Source organism: Rhinocladiella mackenziei, assembly GCF_000835555.1.
Source record: "Rhinocladiella mackenziei CBS 650.93 unplaced genomic scaffold supercont1.7, whole genome shotgun sequence".
Taxonomy (NCBI): domain Eukaryota; kingdom Fungi; phylum Ascomycota; class Eurotiomycetes; order Chaetothyriales; family Herpotrichiellaceae; genus Rhinocladiella; species Rhinocladiella mackenziei.
The window spans coordinates 101,897-122,857 of NW_013550598.1; the positions used below are offsets into that span (position 1 = coordinate 101,897).

Below are 20,961 nucleotides of genomic sequence, written 5' to 3' on the forward strand. Positions count from 1 at the left end.
AGTTTCCGATGGTGGTGACTGGAAAAGCCTACGTCCACATGACGTTGATCCCTCCAATCCGGTGGACTTCATGCGCATGTCGAGAAAATGGACTAGAAAAGACCTGGTAAAATCTTGGAATGTGTTCGCGGGGTCCCGCGTGATAACCCCCTTGACGAAGTTTGAAGATATCAAAGACTTTTGGCGTGAAAATAACACTGGCGTCTCTTCCAAATACCTACACAACCGGTTTCAGCTGTACCAAAAGTATACCCAATGTCGGCAGCATGCCCAGGAACGCAGCTATGCTAAAGCCTCCTCCAACGTCGTGGGTGACGGCGCTGTAAACAACTCCCGCAACAGCACTGAAACTGACCTGAATAAGTCCAAGGTAAGTCACAGAGCCCCAGTTGACGCCTTCGACAACACGGATGCCCCAGCCCGTGTTCATGTCTGCTTACATATTGTAACGTTACGCTAAGCTTCTTGGGAAAGAAATTTAACCAGAACCGATCAAGGTGTGGACCCTGCTTCCACAGACAATGTAGTAGTTCCCCGTTGAGACCTGTCGGGTCCACATCGACAGGACAAGGATCATAATGATATGTTTTCTTGACTTTTACCTCTGCTTCTGGCGGGAAAGATGGTGAGTGAAAATTCCATGGCCGGATGTCCATACCTATTGGGACAAGTTGGAAGCGCACGAATTCAACGGAATTTGCAGTGGTTAGGTCGATGCTTGTGACTAACCATGAGAGCCAGCTTATCGTTGACAGCCATCTGGTTAAAGAAAGCTTTTGGTACCATAGTCTCTTGCGGTGAAGCTCGTGATACTGTTCGTGTATCCTCTCCCATAGGTATTGGTCATTGTCCACATCTCTTATGTTTAGTTGCTGGAGAGTGGAGGCTCCGCCAATTGATAGGCATAGTAAGAGAAATATGTGATCTAATTGTGCGCTTTCTGATACCGCTGCTGAAGAACCTGCTGCATTGTTTGATAGAACCGGACTGGTCTTATATATATCACTGGGCAGCGTTGCGTTGTGAAAATCGACTCTAGCTGTCGAGTTTCCTGGAAGAAGAGTTTGGACTGGCGGCCGCGGGTGGGTTGAAGCAGCACCAATAGTGCTATTTGTATTCGTTGTGATAGCGGACATCCGCAAAATCGCCTGAAGTTTGGAAGCTCCATTAGGGCTAGTCTCCCGTACATCCGCGTATCTGTGATCTCCACAGCCCTAGAGAGGGAGATATAAGTCGGTCAAATTTTAATAAACTTAGAAGATTTAACTTACACATATCCAGGTAATTCTTTTGTGGCCTGAAGGCACCACAGGTCTCGAAAGTATGAGCAGTGCATGGATGACTTCCGCACATTTCACTTGAAGTTTGCCCCATATTTCGAGAGATAAGAAACTTAGTAAACTAGAACTCGTCGCGTTCTGCTGCTCAAGCTCTCTGCGGGGCAGAACGAAGTCTTTGAGGTTCTGCCTGAATCTTTGATATGCTGCAGACTCAAACATGAAGAGCTTGACTCGATCTAGATCATTAAGTTCGGGCTGATCTGCTTCAGCTTCAGTCGATATGCTTGAATCTGATGCATCTCCGTCGTTGTCATCATCGCCATGCGGCTTTCTCTGTAAAGATTCGGTGGATTTGTCGGTCCTGCCTCTTAGATAGTCCTCCATGAGAGCACGTTTATCAGAACTCATCTTTGTCAATTGTTCGAACCACACTGCCTTATCTACTGTGGACTTATCGTAGTGTAGGCGTACCCGGTATGCAATATACCTCGCACGCTTTTGGATAAGTTGCACAGCTTTCTTTTCGACATCGCCCTTTGCCTCCTGCCGTAGATCAATAGCGTACTTCTTCAGGAGCCGTTTAATATTTCTTTCAAGCTTGTCTGCCTTGATGCGATCGAAGGCCGTCGAAAATAAAGGGGTCAAGGTTTGATCTTCAAGTAGAAGACTGACAAATTCATTGGCTGCAGCCAGAACCTCACCGACAAGGGTCGTCGAAGAACCCGTTGCTGTCGTACCTGGGCTGTCCACCGAATGTACTGACGCCAGTTCGCCGTCATACTCACTGGGTAAAAGCATTTTTGTTATCTCGCCGTTATTCAGAGTTCGCGTAGTTGCTTGCTTTGCAGGAGGCAGATGTTCTGATTCATGGAGTCCACGTTCAGTATTCACAATGTCAGGCTGGCGGATCTCTGGATATTGGGATGCCGTAAGACAGACGTCGATAAGAAGCTGTAGGCTGGCTCTCTCTTCCAACATTTGCCTTCTCTCGGCCGTGTCAGAGATAATGTATGAGTTATTTTCTGGATCTAATGATTCCAGCTTGCCATTTACTTCTGTAAGTCGCTCCTCCAATGTTTTGACATTGGCTGAAATCATTTTCTGATACAGCTGGACATGCTCGACGCCGACTTGAGGTCCACGACTGCGTAACATGGTTAGTAGGGAGAAGCTAAACAAGAATAGCATTGAACTCACATATTGACAGTTTCCAGTGCGATATAGATCGTCATTTTGTATCCAGTTAACATACGTAGAAAGCCAGAGATGTCGCTACCAATGTATTTAAGCGTTGCCCAATCGCGGATACTAGGTCTTGACCCGCCAGAATGAACAGTACACTTCTGGATCAGTGAGGAAAATTCTTTGCATTCTTGTCCACATCGCTCAAGTGCGAAGGCCAAGAGGGAAATTATGGCAGGATCAGACTCAGATGCTTCACGCAATGAGAGTAAAACGGCCTCAAGACCAATGAGTTCGTCCCAGACATCTCGGATAATCTTGTAATGTGCGCGTAAGCCTTTGATTGCTGCCGAGGCAGCTACAACCGACTTCGTCACCCTATAAATAATTGGCAATATGGTTGGGGTCGTACCGAGAGCTTCTGCCATGCTGAGATATAGGAAGGGCGATTATTCTTCAAAGATACATCGAGGATGAGAAGGACGACGTAGCGCCAGATCGACTTATATCTAGATGGCTCAGTCACCGACAATCAGTGAGAATGACATGTCGAGTAACACAGAATTCATGGTCTAGGAGGAACCACACTTCCAGCTCTGACCAGGTCATCCTGAGTCGACAGTTTCAGAGGGCGCATAGGGAGGAAGGATGAATGAATTTTGCATGTACCACGGTGTGGCAGGGAGAGCAACTTTCAAGGATGAAACGGAACTATCCTAGAATAACCTTCGATAAAATCAGAAATGTTTGCCTGAGAAGTTCAACATTCTGGTTGCGCGCGCTACCTGTAACTCAAAGTTTGCGCTGGACTGCGACTTGGTAAATCATTAGTCGCAGGACCACACCAGCCGAATTCAGTATGATGACATCCTTGTCCCGCAGCATCTGTACCGCCGTCCCAAGACCTATGTATAATCCTGCGTGTAGTGCATTGTTAGAGTATCCTCTTGAGCATTGAAGTCCACTCTGTCCAGTAGCGTTCGCAATCTTTCTCATGGCCAGCCTGTGATGCGGTAGATGATACAGTTCTAATCAATTCTTCCTCAATATCAACGTTCGCTCCTCTGTCGAGAACTATTTGGACTATCTCACGACCTCATGCCGCAGCTGCTTGTAGTGCGTCACCAGATACTTCTCCTGCCACAGCGTTAACTTCTGCTCCTTTATCAAGTAGTATCCGTAGTATGTCTTCGTAACCACCAGCCGATGTTGCCTACAGTGGATGACCATATTCACCTCCCTGCACATTAACGTTGGCTCCTCCACCAAATAGCATCCCTACGCATCTTCTCGTAACCACAATACAAAGCCGCGTACAGAGCATTGCCATCATCTCTATCTGGGACATGATAGGAATCCTCTTTTAGACTGTCGTATTCTTTGCCTTGAGTATCGACATCCGGTCCTTCGAGGAGCTGAACGAGATCCCCGTGACCAGATCTGCTCGCCCAGATTAAAGCAGTGGGACCAGCGTTGTCACCTTAAGCAGCGCCTTGAACAACGAGCAGCCATCGATTTATCCAAAGTTCTCTGATATCGACTCACTTGCTTCACAATGCCTCCAAGAGAGTGTGCAATGAATACCAGAGGACGGTGCATTTCCTGATCTAGCACCAGCATCTACCTCTTGCTTCATTCGGCGCATCGATACGTTTACACCTCCGGCTCTTCTCTCTTGTCCACCAAGCTGCTCAGCAGCCTTTTGGTATGGCCGATCACTTTCACTGTCGATTTTCCGAAGGCGGCGTCGGCATCATAGCCGAAAGTCACGATACAGGCATCGAGGGTCTGCTGTAGGAAGTCTTTCAACCAGAACTTCTTCGACTTGGGGTGTATCCACGAATTGATGGCATTACCGCCGAGACCGTGGACGGCCGCGATACTGAAATAAGGATTCGGTCAGTGAAACGGATAGAGCCATGGCGGAGCGCAGCTAGGATTCTTCAATAGGGACTCACTCGACAGCGGGCGCCGTGGCTGCATCGTTTGGCGGATATACAATAGACAGCGCCATGCAGAGGAGGTGGCTCCGTGTTGAACAGGGGTGTTGTGTGTATACCCCACCATAGAAACATTGACGAGAGGTTTCTATAGACAACGACGTTACAGATGGTTGCTCTGTGCAACAATGTAGCATTCGTGTGTCTATAAAAGGAGCTTCAACACCTCGACAAGTAGATAGAGAACAGAGCGCTCATTCATCTCAAATTGCACAAGAAGTTTGACACTCCGTTAGTCAAGCATTCTGGCCGGTGTGATTGTCATCGACCGTACCGATGGTGTATTGGGAGATGGAAAGTTGGTGCAGCACAAGGCTGTCGAGGCCCGACATCGTAGATGTCTCGAGTCTTCAGCCGCAAGGCGCTTAGGCAGGTAGTAGGCATCGACTATGCTGAGCGGTGGCACAATGATTTCCGGCACGATATGACAGATAGGGAGCATACAGTGGTAGATATCGATGTAATAATTAGTTCTACGATATATGTGCAATGATATTCGTGTTCTATAAGCCTATGCACCCGACAATGTGGTTTTGGGAGAGGTGGAGCGGTTTCGGTGCTATTTTGGCAGGCTGCAGAAATCAAGACTTGAAAGAGGTGGACTGGGTTGTAGACGCCATTAAGAAGCCGGAGAAAAGAAAGAGCGAGCATCATAGAACCGGCACAGAAGGCGCAGGATGAATGGGGACAAATGATCCATGATATGTGTATGCAGACTCTGTTCCCTCTGACCAATTCGTGGTGGACTGCGGGCAATAGTATGTTTGAGAAACCATGCTGCCTTCAAATAAAGAATCTGACAATACTGCAGTTCCGGGGAAAAGGTTCAAATGCTTACCTACACAAACGGCATCGCGCAATATGAACCACAATGTCAGGAAACCTTAGACGGCTTGAAGAGTTTTGAGATTGGGAAATCATGATATACTGCTAGTATCACAGCTTAAACGTAGTAATCAATATAGGTCACTTTCAAATGAAGAACAACTCTGTGTTCCCTGTGAATCTGCATCCCAGGACGCACCAAGCACAATGAGATTTTTTAGGTGTACGTGTGTGCATCCAGACCCAAGGCGATGAGGACTTCCCTTAGTTACATCTTCTCCGAGTTTGGTGACCGGCAACTACGGAATCACGACTTCGTCTGTGCTTCCAGGAACCCTAGCAGCAGAGGGAGAGATCGGTCCAAACAATCACGGAACACAGTGTGTAAAATTGGCGGGGACTCAGCCGTGTCTTGTGTGTCGTTTCCCTCGACTCGTGCTATCTTGGGTGTTCCGACGACACCGCATCATAAGGCCAATATCAAAAACACTCAATGTTGACCTCATTGACCAAGGGCCGAGAGAATCACATTCATCTCTAACAATGGGAGTTATATCGACGTTCTCAAAGCTCGCCGAATGGCCTTATGGCATTCCGTTCTATCTCTACGGGTTTCTTATCCCCCTCGTTATCTACGGCCTCTCTTGGATCTTTCCCCATGCCACAAACCGCATACCAAATGCCCCCTAGCTCCGGACATCAAACCTACCGGGGAAAGCTGGGGCAGCTGAGGATGCAAAGGCTTTCGTCAAGAATGGTATGAGGTTATTCGTCTGGGCTATGAAAAGGTGCCACTGAAACGACCAATTTTTGATCGAAGAATAAGCTAATCGAAAATCTCTGTAGTATGCGAAGATAGGTCAGAACTGGCTTATGAGGACGCCCGAAGTTTTCCAATTTGTATTCTATCCGAGATACATAGAGGAGGTCCGTTCAGCAAAGGAAGTCGACTTGTACAATCTGCCCGCGAACAACGACTTGATGCAAACGGGTCACACCTTGCACAAGGATTTGGAATGGGATCAATATCACTTCAATGTCGTCAGCAAACAGCTGACCCAAAGCTTGGGTATGTGTCTAATGTGTTTTGAGACCTCAAGGTGGACTAACCAATACTTAGGTCCTGGGCTCCCAGCCATTGTTGACGAATGCTTCGGGGCATTCCACGATTTAATCGGCGAACCGAAGGGTATGTTCTCCGATATTAGTTGATACTTTTTCACCTAATCCATACGTTAACCTGTAATAGAATGAAAATCGATGGTAACGTTCCCAGTGTCCTTCAGCATCGTTCCACGGACGGCGAACAGGCTTCTTTTTGGAGTAGATCTTGCCAAGAACAGAGATTTCTTGAAGCTCGCAATAGATTGCAGCGACACTTTCTTCGCAGGCGCCAACATGATCCGTCACTACGCGGAATGGACGAAACGTCTTGCCTTGTATCTCAAGACAGGCATGTACTCGCAGTTGGCACAGGCTCAGAGACACCTCTACCCTCTGCTACGAACTCGCATTACGGCGATGGAGAAGGCAAAGAGAGACGAGACATATGAATAGACAAAACCCTGTAATACTGGTAAGTTAGAGTTCCCCTAGGCACGGATTTTGATAAGGCTGCCATTAAGTAGTTGACGATTTCATTAGTACGGCGGGTTCTCGACTGAAAGACTAATGCTGAGACTGATTCATATTCTCACTGCTGCGGTACATACCAGCAGCGTAACCTACCTGAATGCGCTTTATGACTTGGCTATGCACCCAGATATCCACGACGAGCTGCGTGAAGAGATAAAGAACGTGTTCGCATCTCAGAACGGCGAGTGGCGAAAACAGGGCCTGACAAAGATGATGAAACTGGACAGCTTTATTAAGGAGAGTGCGAGGTTCCATCCCTTCCAAGCAGGTATGATTGTGCTCCAACCCTCCATGTCGTAATCTAATGCCAAGTTCGGAAAAGGTACCATGGACCGTGTTGCGATGAAAGACTATACACTTAGCGACGGCACGTTAGTCCCCAAGGGCACGTACATGTTGACACCTTCATCGGCGGCCAACTTTGATACCGAAGTCCGGGATCCGAATGCCTTGGATTTCGACCCCTGGAGATTCCAAAAGCGGCGACTAGAGAAGGGCCAGGAGACTGCATTCCATGGTTCAAACTACGCCACAATTCACTTACTTCGGGTATGAAATACAGCTCTCCTGAATACCTGTGTGGCTATCGTCATGATCTAGTCACGGAAAGCACGCGTGTCCTGGGCGATTTTTCTCCGTCAACGAGATCAAGGTGCTACTTGTCTATTCCCTGACCCATTACGATATCAAGCCCGCAGAGAATGCCCCAAAGCCAGAGTTGATGTGGTTCTCAAGCAAATCAATGCCTGACATGAAAGCGGAGATCATATGGAAGTACCGAGAGAATGTCAACCTCCCTTGGAATGACGTCTCTGGAGATTGAAGGACATTCGTAGATATAACTCAAAAAGAAATTTCAACTTCTAATGTACTAGTTACGATCTTTCGTATAGGGATTAAATCTGTGCGGTCCTAGTCCCAACTATGGAGTTGGAGTAGATCTCATCGAGCTCTGCCTAGCCGAGAACTAGAACCCAATCGCGTAGGCTAGTGCACAGGATAGTCGTTAAGAACGACCCAGCTTCTGCGTAGATATCTAAATACTACGCCGTTCTGCTATGCCTATCTCCTAAATTCGTTACATACCTTGAACTCAAAATGCTCCACGTCGTACTTGCAGGGGGCCTCGGAGGTAAAGTGGGCGTTCCTTCTCAATAAATCCATCTCTAATTGACCACGATACAATTTAGGAGTGGGAAGAGAGATTTCAGATGCTCTCTTGCAGCGGGGAAAATCTCGACTGACAGTGTTTACGAGAAAGCTGCCCTCCGAGGCGTTAACACCCAGAAATGTCGACGAAGACAGGTCAAGTTCGACCTACCGGGTTGTAAAGGTTGACTACTCTGATGTCAATGAACTTGCGTCTCACCTCCAAAACGTCGATGTTGTCTTGAGTTTTGTCCTGGACTACGACAATAAAGTGCAGAAAAACCTGATCGATGCATGCATGATCGCCAAAGTAAAGAGATTTGCTCCAAGCGAATGGGTCTGGTGAGTGATAAACCATCCATCGAAAAAAGATATCAGCATTAGAACTGTCCTAGGGCCAACTATTCTGGCATTGAGCTCTTCAAGTACAAAGATGACGCCCGAAGCTATTTGGAACAGATCAACGCTCAAGGCAAGGTCCTCGAGTATTGTCTCTTCCAACCAGGAATGTTCATGAATTATCTGAGCTTTCCCAAGAAATCTGCCAGTCACCTACACCTCTCGCCAATTCCGATTGACGTACAGAACTACAAAGCCATCACTTTGGAAGGTGAAAACCCCCATGTTGTCTTCACCACCGTGCAGGATTTGGCGAGGGTAGTTGCTCTTGCGGTTGAACACACATTGCCCTGGCCAACCGTCGGACAGATCTGTGGAACAAGAACCACCGTTAAAGATCTCATTAGCCTCGCAGAACAAATTAGAGGTATTAAGTTTCACCGAACACGGATTCTGGAAATTGTTGCTGATAGGACTTTTTCAAATTCCAGGAACTCATTTCGAAATACACCAGGTTCGTCGAACAGATCTCGAACTTGGGAAGATGGAGAGTCCATGGACGCCTCAAATAATTCATTCCTCAGTACCTCCGGACAAAGTAGAGGAAATGAGCAGACAGCTGTCTATCAACTGGTTATTAGCTGCAGCCCGAGAATCTATGGACGTATCGCCAACATGGAATTATCTACTACCGGGTTTCAAGCCTACACAGGTCACGGATTTCCTAAACGAACATTTCTCCTAGGGCCAGGAGACTTGTATGCATAGACTGTTTAATAGCTACAACTTCCTCGAGGGGCTGCCCAAAGGTCGTCACAGTACGTTGCTATATACACTATTTTGAGCTGCGTCTAGTCGTCCACCGTAGCCTTGCCGAGCGCCTTCTCCGCTAAGTTATGCTAAAAGGCGTATCGTGCGTCATTATTGGACTGGTGCAATTGATTCCCACAGTGCCAAATTCAAACGCTCTCGCTATCTTCAACGTGCGAGAAATGTTTTTGGCATTGATGCTGACGTAGAGGCCGTACTCGTTGTCATTGACACGTTTGACCATGTCCCCTTCATACTCAATGCTGCTGACGCAAGTAACAGGCCCAAACACTTCTTCTCTCATGACACGGCTTGGTTCAATTGACTCATATGACTATGGGATCCACCAATAACCTGCTTTTGGCCTTCCCTTTTGCCTCTGGCTATATAATGGCATACCCCGCTTATTCTTCTTCCTTGATATAGGACCGTATTGAGTTAAGCTGGGACTGCGTAGCTTGCAGGCCACTCCAGGCCGTCCGGATCCGCGGATCCTTGCCAGAAGACGGGTATCCTCCTAGATCTTTCAAAGAATGAACAAACTTCTCGTAAAATGCTTGAATAGCAGCTTTATGGGCATGGATGCGAGAGTTAGCATTGCCCGCCTGCCCTGAATTCAGAGAATAGGCATGGCCGCAGCCTCAACAGTCTCGGTCAAATCTGCGTCCTCGAAAATGGTGAGTGGGCATTCCCTCCCAGCTCGAGAGTTTCCTTCTTAAGATTTGATTTTGTGGCCGCTTCCTTAGTTGTCTTACCCAGTCTTAGTATTCTCTTCCCATCCGACAGTTACCCATATGATTCTCATCTCCTAAAAGGACTCCTTGCACCGCCGTTCCAGACCAAAATTGATCTTACTGTTTAATCTCGCAGAGTTGGTCGTTGACATCTAAGATGTCCCACTTGAAAGGGTCAAGGCCCTTCGGGTCGCCATTTGCGCAAATTGTTTTGTACCATTCCCTTTTCCCTTCTGGATCGTTTCTCTTCTTGAACGCAGCCTTTAAATCCTCCCAACCGGGTTCGCCGCCACAGTCTTCCGCACAGGGGTGGCCCTGTAATCTCTATCAGCTTTGACCGGTATCTCTCGTTATCCCTATTGGTAGATATCACGAAGCGACACATACCTCACCCCCAAGACATACTACTTCTATGTCCTCGGGTATCATCATTGATTTCCTCAGAATGGGGTCAGCGCGCCCAAGAAACGCAATCTCATGATCCCAGCCGTCGCCGTGGTCATATTCGTACGAAACTTCGACTTTACCCCTAAACTCGTCACTGTCGTAGATATCTGCCAGAGTGGTGTCTTCGGCTTCCCCGACCACCAGGCCGAGGTCCCGAAGGCCTCCCCCAAGTAGGTCGGCATCGTCTTGAATTACGAGGAGTGTCTTGCCCCTTCCATTCATGAAGTTAGGATGCTATAGGTACGATAAAGTACATTGTTAGTCCTTTCAATCCTTACTATTAATCGGGGCCAAAGCTCTGTCAAGCGACTGACCTCGTCTTCCTCTAGAAGCTTGGAAACTTGAAACGAATATGCATGACGTCTGGCCCAGCCGAATGCAATTTGCAGTACTCTGTGGAAAGTCCGGAAGTTGTAGTGCGAAGGAATCGACAAGAGACGGGTAATGATCGGATTATAGCTGTTCCTCAGCCTGATGAGAAGGAGGTAGCTTTCCGGGGAAGCCGTTATCTGAAAGAGAATCATTATAAGATCGTTCAATCATACCACATGCTTATTAGTAAATACCTTCGGCTTCTGTGCACTTGTAGTCGCCGAAGAGTTCTCGCTTTTGGTTTGTTCCTTGGGCTTTGGAGCATGCGAATTTGCTGATGAACTCTCGCCTTGGGTTCGTCCCTTACGCGTCGAGGTCTTCTTTGACGCGTTGCTATCTTTCGCCCGCAAAGGGCCGGAACGCGCTACGGAGCGACCTTTGGCTGCTTTAGGCATACTATGAAATGGCAATGCAACTTGTTGAAGGAAAAGCAGTCGATATTCAGAAAGGGATTTTTGACTCCGAGTCACTTCTGTAAATAAATGCAAGCAAAGATATGCAAGAGCACCACTGCAGGGCTATTCTGAGCCATTAGCTTAAGGAACGGAAAGACCCCTTTTCACTGTCATTCCGTCGACGCGACCATAACGCGGCCAATTACAAGAAGTCTAAGAGCATTTGTGGCCTCTGAGAATAGCTTTTCAGCGATTGAGATCTCGTTTGGCGGGGTCTGACGCTGTAATTAATACAGTATTTCTGCGACAGCCATCTTTTCATACCACCAACTCGCCTGAAAGGTCCTAAGGCTATTCCACTCCGGAACTCCTCTTGAGTCTTTGTCTAATTCTTCAGGGAGATGAGTTAGCCCTAATGAGTCTCTTTGATCACGAGGCAATCCCCCATCACCACTTTCAATGGCCCCTTCGGAACGCTCCACCTTACTGCTGGGGGGACCCTCGGCGGCTCCGTCGCTGCCATAATCTCAAAGTATCGCTTGGAACGGCGTGAGCACCCCACCGAGCCAATTCCCGGGCCCTTTCGCTTAGCTCAGCAGGGTCAAACTTAAAGTCGAGAACTCGGCCTCGGAACCATGGCCGGTGCCAATGACCCTCAGGCCTAGTGCTTTGGGCCTACTGAGCAGCCAGATGACCTAGACCGCCGCCAGGACCGATCGTGCATCGAGTTTCTTGCCAAGCACCCCAGAAGCTGACACCACACAGCAAAAGTGCTACCGCTTCGGATCCCAACCTTCTGGAATCGGCGTGACATGGTTAGGATCATGGATGATGTAATGCTGAAAAGTGTAGGGATAACTTGGGGCCGACGACGCGTCTTTTTACACATCGGTTCTCGAAGCCCAGATAACACTCTTCGCAAATGAGTCAGACCAACGTGATCCATTTCACACCCACACAGTCTCCGACTTAGACCTCTGATACAAGTTCACCTAGCTTGACAACGACTCCCACGCCTTTATGACCCCCAATCTGGCGCGAACTGGTCTGCGGCCTGATGCGCAAAGATCGCCACCAAGAGCTTGCTTACCTGTCCAGCAATGGTAGCTCTCGTTGAATCGTAAAATAGTTGAGCATACATGAGAGATCCATATAGCAAAATGCCAGAATATTGTCTGCATCCGTGCCAGTAAAGGGACCTCCGAGCAGCGCCGATGTTCATAGGGCATGGATAGCTAGATCAGAATTTCGGCAAGCTGGAGGACATAGATCGGCTCTATCCTGCACTCATTAGGAGAGCCAGAGCACTCTTTCAATTCACGAAGTTTGACAACAGTTCTTCCCATCATCAACAATCTCCCACAAAAAAGAAGAGAAGCGATTGACTTTATGTAGGAAGTGGGGCTCAAGCTGATGCCTCCGACCATGTCTGCGACACTGCCAAAGCGTCCTGTCTGCCAGCTTGAAGAAATGATGGGTGATATTTGGGGGAGGACTAACTATGAGTGTCTGTGGAGATGCTTCGCTGTGGTGGAGGCATGTGCTTTCCGCTCATCTTTACATTTTCAGATCGAATGCCAACTGGGAGCAATCCGATATGGTAAGCTATCACAATAGATTCTACAGCGACTCAAGGGACGAGAAAAAAAAGAAGACAATATGCCCGTCAAGCATGTGCGCACCACTTCCTGGTCATGCCACACCAGCTGGTGAAAGATGTATACTGACATGCTGCTTTCGCGAAGCAAAGTGCAAAAGGCGGAAGACCAGAGCATGGGATGTCAGCGGCATGGTTGTCAGGAGCCCAAGTTAGTGCTGTGCTCTCTCATGCTCTCAGTTGCGGGGTTAGAGGCAGTGCTTGTGAATATAACGCCCATGCTAAGCGACTGTGTCGAACGGATCCACCGGCAGGACCCCGCAGCCAGAAGGTCTCCAGAGATAAGAGATAAAGAGCTGTGGAAGCGTGGACATATTCGGTCTGTTGAAGACCATCGCAAATAGAGCGGAACAACTAAAGAGTCCAGCAATCCTGGCCGGCCCATCGAATTAAGACGTTCTCCAATCGCCAGCAACATCGACCTTTAAAGGTGCAGGTGTCGATGACACAGCAGGCAGTTTTCGAAGTCTCTGTGCGGGAAATCATACAGCAGAATCAGCCCTATGTGCTCAACTACACCGACCTCGTCTTTTAATCAGCGAAATTCTAATAATTCTCGGCAGAATAATGTACCATATTCTTGTATCACCTTGGCAAATCGTAGGAATTCCGTGGCGACCATACACTAATCTAACCTACCTTACCTTGCCGAAGAGATCCACACTGTTGCAGCACGTCTTTAGTTGATCCATCAAGAATCTAGCAAGTCCCGTTATAGTTATATTCTCCACGCTTGGGGGCCGTCGGTCCGACTTTATTCGATCATGACCATATTCAGACACCAACTGCCTTACTTGACACCCCCTCATTTACCGCACGACTTGTCGTCCAATGGTTCATGGGGCTCGTGACTGTAACGGAGGCTGCGTCACGAGTCATGACAAGTCTTGCAACAGCGACGTGCTTCGAAACGGTCCTCCGACTTTTGTCTCAAGCACATTTTTCTTGTCTCATTCCGAAGGCTTGATTTGGTTCCCTACCGATACGCACCTCGAGAAAATTTTCAGCAAAGTTCGAGGATCTGCTGGAAGGCAAGGGTTATTCAACCATTGCTTGTCAGGCTCAGACCCCATAACCCATCCGTAAATCCGATCAACCTAATGACGACCGTTATGAAGTAGAGATTAACTCACGGTTAATGCCTGTAGCCATGTAGGACGCGGGAGGGTGGATTGTAACACGCCATCACCCGCATAGCGGGCTGTTCCAAGGTCCTAGTCAGGGAAAGCTTCGGCCGCACATAATTTGAAGGCAGCCTGCTCTAGCTGGTATATATTGACCCTCGATTTAGATGCAAACTTTTCCATATTCCAACTGTGCCTAATGTGAAGAAACGCTGTGTCCTCTCAGCTATGCGCAGCTAGCTCGCTTACACTAAACGCTGTGTGTTGCAATGCTACTGTGTACGGCTATCCTCAACGACGTTATCAACTTTCTTCGCACGTTGACTTGGTCTGGAGCGATGACACCTTAAATGCAACGCAGCACGACGACGACGATGCGTCCACAATGTCCCAGGACGTCCATTGCGAACGTCTTAGAAGAACAGGACGATAAAACGAAAATCTGTCCAGATGTATCTGCGTTCATGTATCTTGGTGGGCGTCTGCGTGTGCGGGTTTTTGCCCGTAAACAACATAGCTGCTACCGTGAGCATTACAGCATACATATCAACGTAACAATCAAGAACACTTACAAGCTGTACTGACCATGAAATTTGCGATTTCTGCCGTCTGCTCTCACTTTCGCTATCAAGACCTGGATCTCTTCCATTGACCATGCAGGTTCATCGGACATCGATCTGCTTAGACATCCGATGGATATGCCTTCTAGACCCTTCTCCCACTGAAGTAAATTCAAGGCACCAATGCGCTTCAGTCGTTCGTCCTTCGGCCAAATGTTATGTGGAATTACAAACCTCTTCACAACAACGTTGACAAAGCCAGCATCTCGGACCCATCTTTCTAGATGAGGTCCAGGCCTGCCGGTATTGGTCGCCTCAATTCGCCCGAGAGCAGCTTTATGCCATATCCAGAACGGGGAATCCTCTGGTATGCTACCGTCATGGCATTCAATCATACAATCCCAGTCCTGGAATTCAACCCAGCCTCCAGGTTTCGTGCATGTGTAAGTTTGCTTCATGAGCCGTGGCCAATCCCTAATCGAGCCTGCCAGGTAGCGAGCGTGAATGAAGTCGAAAGGATTATTTTCATAGCCCCATTCGTCTTCGATGTCATCAACTATAAACTGGAGATTCGGCGGTATGGAATGAGGTTGGATCGGCGAGAGATCATTGCCAATAACCTGTGATTCGGGGTGGATGTCGGCGAAATCGATCGCCCATATCCCTGTACCGGTTCCGAGATCGATTACCCGCTGAGGGTGGCTGATGGGTGCAAGGTACAGATTATTATCAAGTAGAAGCATCATCTCGGTATGCGTAAGATCCATGCGATCCTGTTCTTGTTCATCATTTGGGAGAAAATGGCGGCCTTGACGATAGGCATGATATCGTCTGCCTAATTCATAGCGATAGTCCAGCGCTGAAGATGCCAGCGAAGTTGAGTAAGATGCCAACTCATCAGCATAGCCTGAGTCCGAGTCAAATTCTAAGTCGACTGCGACAGGTGTTAATCCTTCTATATTGTCATCCATATTGAGACAATATCTTTAGCCAATGAAGATCTGGGTGTTGAGGGTTGTTCAGTGAGGAAGGAGAAGGTTTTTTTATCACGGGCGAAGCGGAAGATCGTACTGCGAAGTTCAAGCTGGTAGTCTTTTTGACCTCGAACGGGGCATTTAGTTGAGTGGCGAGCCGGAAGATGAGCCCATAGGTTGGTTATCCACCCCACCTTCTACGGTGGTGGCTCAAGGAGGATTTCGAGCGCAGGCTGACAGTCCGAGACGGAAAGCCCATGTTTATGCGCGTTAATGCACTTGGACAGGGAAAAAATCGAAGCCTATTGCCGGGGAAGCTGTTCCGTAATGCTGAAGCGATGCACAACCCGCGAAAACACGATAAGACAATGATCAAAGTAGAATCATCGATTGGCTCCTTGCACTAGGCGAAGTTGTCACGAGATGCCAAGAATGCTCCTTCCCTTCTGGCTTTGCTGCTACATCTACCCCTCTTAAAATACCAACAGAACTTAGCTAGACAATGATACCACTGCCAACAGAAGTTCTGGGGTACGACGGCCTGACATCCCCTCTTCTCTTCCCACCAACAATATTCCATATATATCTTCTCGCGAGCAGCTTCCATTCACACGGTTTAAGGTTCGATCGATATCGGTTCTTGCTTGGTGAGCAGCCGTCATGCCACATTTGACTGCCGAGTTGATTCTTGCTTGTGTGCTCTTGCCCATCACGTACTATCTTTATCGTGCCGCTCGAGATCCGCTTCGCTCCGCCCCTGGACCTTTCCTGGCAAGGTTCACCCGACTTTGGTATCTCAAAGCTGTCCATAAAGGCGATTTTGAACTACAGAACATCCAGTTGCATCGGCAATATGGTTAGCACCGCTCGAATCAAAGGAGTTGAAAGCTGACCAGTGAAGGACCGATTGTCCGCGTTGCACCTAACTGGTACAGCATAAGCGATCTAGACGCAGCAGCCACCATCTACAATACTCAGAATGTCTTTCCCAAATCGAAATGGTATTTCGCTTTTCAGCAACCAGATGAGCCAAACATCTTCTCAACTCACAACAACAAATATGCCGCCGAGCTACGCAGAAAGTATAAACCAGCCTTTGATGTGTTTCACGTGTACGAATATGCTGTCGACGATTGCTCGAAGATTCTGGAGCAGAGGCTGTCCGAATTTGCAGCGAGCGAAAGTGAGGCCGATCTTGGTTGGTGGCTCACCTGTTACGCGTTTGACGTGAACGGCCAAATTGCCGTATGCACAAATCCTCCTCTGAATTATGGGCAGCATCTAATCGCACGCAGTTCTCTAAACGTTTCGGCCATCTTGACGAGGGCAAAGATGTCGGCAATATCGCCGCAGCTCTGGCTGAAAGGCTCGATTACGTCTCACATGTTGGCATATATCCTTCTCTTCATCGTCTGTTTTGGAAGTTGGTCATGGTAATGACCTTCGTCACTAAGCAAATTGACTATACGTACGTCTTCGCACAGAACCAACTTGATGGCCATCAACGCCGCCGTGATTTGGAGACCGGAAAATCCTCTGAACCACCGGACATGCTTGACAGGTTTCTTGACTTTCACAAACAGAATCCGAATCATTTCACTAAAAACGACGTGCTCATCGGAGCATACAGCAGCATTGCAGCTGGCGCAGACTCTACCTGGATTTCTCTTGGCAGCATCATCCACTACGTGCACAAGTATCCTGAGACGCTACGGAAGCTTCGGGCTGAGATAGACATGATGACTCGCGAAGGGAAAATCTCCGATCCAGTGACATTCGAAGAGTCGAAGAAGATGCCATACCTCAATGCTGTGATTAAAGAAGCTCAACGAATGCATTCCCCGACCGGTTTTCCATTGTGGAGAGTGGTTCCTGAGTCAGGGGCCACGTTATGCGGACGATACTTCCCTCCGGGAGTGAGTGCCATGTCTTTTGAAAGAACAATAACTAACTCGAAGCTAGACGACAGTTGGCGTCAACATTTGGGTAGCTCATCGCTCTTCAGCATTTGATCCCGACCCAGACATCTTCCGGCCTGAGCGCTGGCTTGAAGCCGATAAGAAGCAGCTGGCTAAGATGAATGCTTCATATATGCCGGTAAGTGGCTGTAAGTAAATCACATGCAAATAGTTGACAGATGATAGTTTGGTATGGGTCCTCGAATATGCCAGGGCCAGATCATAGCAATGATGGAGATGGGCAAGATCATTCCGCAACTGTTTCGCAGATTTGACTTCGATTTAAGCCCGGATTGGCAGACGTTCAATCACTGGCTTGTGGGACATAAAGGTTTGAATGGAAAGGTCAAGTGTAGAGAGAATCCTACTTAATGTACTATTCGTGTTCAACAGTGCTGGGAAAAAAACAAAAAAAAAAAAAAAAAAAAAACTTACCTCATACTCATGAATCTATGGTGTTGTTAAGCGTTGAGCGTTGTCTATAATTCTTCTTGAATTAATGAATTTTGACTACTCGTTGCAGTGCAGTTCCTCTGCACAACATTTCATAAAGCAATTCATCCTTGTCCGTGTAAAGGAGATGAACGGTTTAGCACTTAAGTGCCTGTCACGCAGGGAGGATGTTGTCGTCAGGATCATTAAGCAACTACATACACTCTAATTGCTTCATTTCTCTATGTTCTGTATCTCCTCGCGTGTATATGTGCATCTCTCAAAACCAACTAAGAAAGACTCAATGCGCCCCCAACTTTCCTACCCACCCATGTCTGCTTGCCCCTTACATAGTCCGTGCATGTAGCGCCCCGCTACAATACTTGTCTCGAATCCTGTGGTATGTCATGCCTCCTTTATGTAGTCCATGTTTCTAACGCCCTGCCATAGTGGAACTAAACACAATATTTATCACAATATCAGAGGCTTGCCATGAGCCCCCGCTCCGTACCTTTACACTTTTCAATGATACTGGTGTCAAACTTCTTGTGCAACTTGAATTTGAACAAATGCTCTAGCTCTCTCAACGAGTATAGGGTAGAGCCTATTTATATATCTCGCTACGCAGCGTACGTCATCTTGTTGCCGATCAATGGTGATACAGTCTAGTGAGCGAGTGTCACAAAGCGGCTTGGTTTGCTGCGAACGATAGGTCACCAATTTTCCAACAACCGGAGTCTCTGCGCCACGCTCTCCACGTTTTCGGATATACTCATGGACGACGGCTGTCACAACTCGCCTGTACAAGAGTACAGTCACATGCGTGGTACGCGACTCCATGCCTTGGCACTTGAGCCCGCATTTTACTCTGCGGACTCGAGGCCTCATAACTAGTCTGTAGGACTGAGAGAGGATCGATTGATTGAATCTATCTGAGAGGGGTGCAAGCTAACAAAAATGCCAATGTGATTTTACGGAGGTGTCAAACTGGGTGCAACTCGAGATGTATTGAATGCTCTCCGTTCTCTGTCTACTTGTCGAGGTATTGAGGCTTCTTTTATAGACGTGCGGATACTACGTCGTTACGCAGAGCAACCATCAGTAACGTCGTCGTCCATGGAAACCTCTCACCAGTGTTTCAGCTGTGGAGCCTATACACAATAGCCCTTTGTTCAACAGGAGGACTTCTCCCACTTCTAAGGCAAGGGACCGTCAGACATATACTTTCGAAGCGTGTACGGAGTGTATAACGCTTCGTAAGGTCTTTATAAGCCTTGGTGTCGCCACATATCACACTTACACACCACAGCGAAAATAACCCAAACCCCCTACCATCATTAGTCCAACTCTGACGAAACCATGGATGGGGCGCCACAGCCGGTGAAAGCTTCAGTCAGACAAGTTCAACTAAAGGAAAGTTTGAATCAGCGACCTCCGCGGCATCACTCCGTATGACATCAACAATCATTGGCTGGAGCATTACATTTACCCATCTAGGGCACCTAGATTTAATGGAACTAGGCGGGACAATCCTCTTACCTTATGATCAAACACTAGTAAATGTCCCTCAATTCCATCGGTTCGACTAACCTAGCGTGCCCACTCAGTTTCTTGATAGGTCAACCACGATTTGGCGTCAATTTTGAAGCAGTTTCTGGCGGAATAAAATATAAACCTGAACTTTTTTAATTTTTTAAATTTTGGAATCGCCTGGTTGGGCTTGTTGTCGTGTGACGACGCCAAGAGCGACATGCTGGCCAATCACGTAAGCCTATGACTTGGCGTTATCGCGTGGGCACGTGGCCCCTTGCTGCCCCGTCATCGGATCTATTCTGTGGACTCTGTGGCGGGGGGGGGGATCCTACTCGATAGACGTCGATATCGACATGATCCACCGATCGGATCCAGTCTGTGGACCACTCAGAGAAGCTCTATCGATCACATTCGGCATGGTTCATGGATCAGATCCGATGAAACACCACCGTGTCAAACAGCTAGTGCCTAGTGCCAAGAGCCCCTATTCCCTAGCCTAATTATATAGAGGGGCTTCCCCCATACACGAGTTTTTCACCCTTCTATACGCCCCTCTCAAAGTTCGACACACCGCCGTCGGATCCAATCCGTGGATCATGTGGCCGGGTGGGCACCCTACTCGATAGATGTCGATATCGACATGATCCACTGATCGGATCCAGTCTGTGAACCACCTCAGACAAGCACCTACTGACCACATTCGAGATGGTTCTCATCTCACGAGGGCCAACTGGCCATTTTTTCTTCATGTGGCAGGTAATTGTACTTTCTCTTTATGCCTCGTGCTTTTCGGTCCCACACCCAAGAGCGTGGGCCGTCATCGTTGCCAAACCCTTCGAGATAGCCAGTGGGGACCCCCCATTTGGGGTTCCACACTCCCAGCTTTTCCCATCGCTTTTTGATGCTGTGTCTAGCCATAATGTAGATCCGCTGCTGTACAGGGCGCCCGATCAGGTCGGGTCCACGATAGAGCGGATTATAGTTTTCATCCCGTCTGGCCGATTCTCGATAGATCCGCTCCTTTTCTTGACGGACTTCGTCGTTGCATCGATGGCGTGGATAATAAAGCCCATCAAGGCTAAACCTTCCTCTGATCACATTGATCTCAAAGTCACTCAACGGTTTGTGAAGAAGCTCGTCTATATCGATGTCGTCCACCGCTGGAGGGAATGGGTCGGGAGTTGGCAGTCTCGTGGTGTTGTGCGACGAATATGGCGGTGGAGGATCATCCTGGTCGAAACGACGTCTTCGGTGCTCAAGGAACTCCGAATCGTCCGCCATACGCTGGAGAGTGGGCATAATCGCGTTCAGACGAGTCGGATTGATGTCGTGGACGGAATGGAGTATTGTGATGATTGATTTTGATTTGGTGAAGAATGGGTTTGTTAATTTAGTAGCTTCTAGAGTGGCACGCGGCCTGACAGCAGTTGACTCACCCACGCGCGTGAACACGTGCCCAAACATGTTCCTTTCGTTTACTTGGGATGTCTCCCACCCCCTCTTTCGTTTTATTTTCAAGGGCGCTTCCCTTACACAAAATCCCATTAATTAAGGC

The 20,961-nt window shown here is 48.1% G+C and overlaps 9 protein-coding genes across 9 annotated transcripts; 3 read left to right on the plus strand and 6 right to left on the minus strand.

Annotated features, from left to right (window-relative positions):
• Positions 1 to 217: 217 nt before the first annotated feature.
• Positions 218 to 430, minus strand: Z518_08906 (uncharacterized protein; the record flags this gene model as incomplete). The annotated part of the gene is made up of 1 exon (XM_013412863.1): positions 218 to 430. The coding sequence occupies one exon, from the start codon at positions 428 to 430 to the stop codon at positions 218 to 220; it is 213 nt and encodes a 70-aa protein (XP_013268317.1).
• An 832-nt stretch (positions 431 to 1,262) lies between these two features.
• Z518_08907 (uncharacterized protein) lies at positions 1,263 to 2,890 on the minus strand (the record flags this gene model as incomplete). The annotated part of the gene is made up of 2 exons (XM_013412864.1): positions 1,263 to 2,424; positions 2,478 to 2,890. The coding sequence occupies 2 exons, from the start codon at positions 2,888 to 2,890 to the stop codon at positions 1,263 to 1,265; spliced, it is 1,575 nt and encodes a 524-aa protein (XP_013268318.1).
• A 1,225-nt stretch (positions 2,891 to 4,115) lies between these two features.
• On the minus strand, positions 4,116 to 4,476 carry Z518_08908 (uncharacterized protein; the record flags this gene model as incomplete). The annotated part of the gene is made up of 2 exons (XM_013412865.1): positions 4,116 to 4,344; positions 4,421 to 4,476. The coding sequence occupies 2 exons, from the start codon at positions 4,474 to 4,476 to the stop codon at positions 4,116 to 4,118; spliced, it is 285 nt and encodes a 94-aa protein (XP_013268319.1).
• Positions 4,477 to 5,945: 1,469 nt separating this feature from the next.
• Z518_08909 (uncharacterized protein) lies at positions 5,946 to 7,477 on the plus strand (the record flags this gene model as incomplete). Its single annotated transcript, XM_013412866.1, has 7 exons — positions 5,946 to 6,044; positions 6,134 to 6,356; positions 6,408 to 6,494; positions 6,564 to 6,726; positions 6,770 to 6,863; positions 6,932 to 7,190; positions 7,245 to 7,477. The coding sequence occupies 7 exons, from the start codon at positions 5,946 to 5,948 to the stop codon at positions 7,475 to 7,477; spliced, it is 1,158 nt and encodes a 385-aa protein (XP_013268320.1).
• Positions 7,478 to 8,020: 543 nt separating this feature from the next.
• Positions 8,021 to 9,155, plus strand: Z518_08910 (uncharacterized protein; the record flags this gene model as incomplete). Its single annotated transcript, XM_013412867.1, has 4 exons — positions 8,021 to 8,054; positions 8,113 to 8,413; positions 8,467 to 8,837; positions 8,902 to 9,155. 4 exons carry the CDS (start codon positions 8,021 to 8,023, stop codon positions 9,153 to 9,155), a joined length of 960 nt encoding a protein of 319 aa, XP_013268321.1.
• A 916-nt stretch (positions 9,156 to 10,071) lies between these two features.
• Positions 10,072 to 10,623, minus strand: Z518_08911 (uncharacterized protein; the record flags this gene model as incomplete). Its single annotated transcript, XM_013412868.1, has 2 exons — positions 10,072 to 10,269; positions 10,360 to 10,623. 2 exons carry the CDS (start codon positions 10,621 to 10,623, stop codon positions 10,072 to 10,074), a joined length of 462 nt encoding a protein of 153 aa, XP_013268322.1.
• A 3,894-nt stretch (positions 10,624 to 14,517) lies between these two features.
• Positions 14,518 to 15,480, minus strand: Z518_08912 (uncharacterized protein; the record flags this gene model as incomplete). The annotated part of the gene is made up of 1 exon (XM_013412869.1): positions 14,518 to 15,480. One exon carries the CDS (start codon positions 15,478 to 15,480, stop codon positions 14,518 to 14,520), a length of 963 nt encoding a protein of 320 aa, XP_013268323.1.
• A 663-nt stretch (positions 15,481 to 16,143) lies between these two features.
• Positions 16,144 to 17,813, plus strand: Z518_08913 (uncharacterized protein; the record flags this gene model as incomplete). Its single annotated transcript, XM_013412870.1, has 5 exons — positions 16,144 to 16,339; positions 16,385 to 16,728; positions 16,779 to 17,399; positions 17,446 to 17,580; positions 17,628 to 17,813. 5 exons carry the CDS (start codon positions 16,144 to 16,146, stop codon positions 17,811 to 17,813), a joined length of 1,482 nt encoding a protein of 493 aa, XP_013268324.1.
• Positions 17,814 to 20,123: 2,310 nt separating this feature from the next.
• On the minus strand, positions 20,124 to 20,705 carry Z518_08914 (uncharacterized protein; the record flags this gene model as incomplete). Its single annotated transcript, XM_013412871.1, has 1 exon — positions 20,124 to 20,705. The coding sequence occupies one exon, from the start codon at positions 20,703 to 20,705 to the stop codon at positions 20,124 to 20,126; it is 582 nt and encodes a 193-aa protein (XP_013268325.1).
• Positions 20,706 to 20,961: the final 256 nt, after the last annotated feature.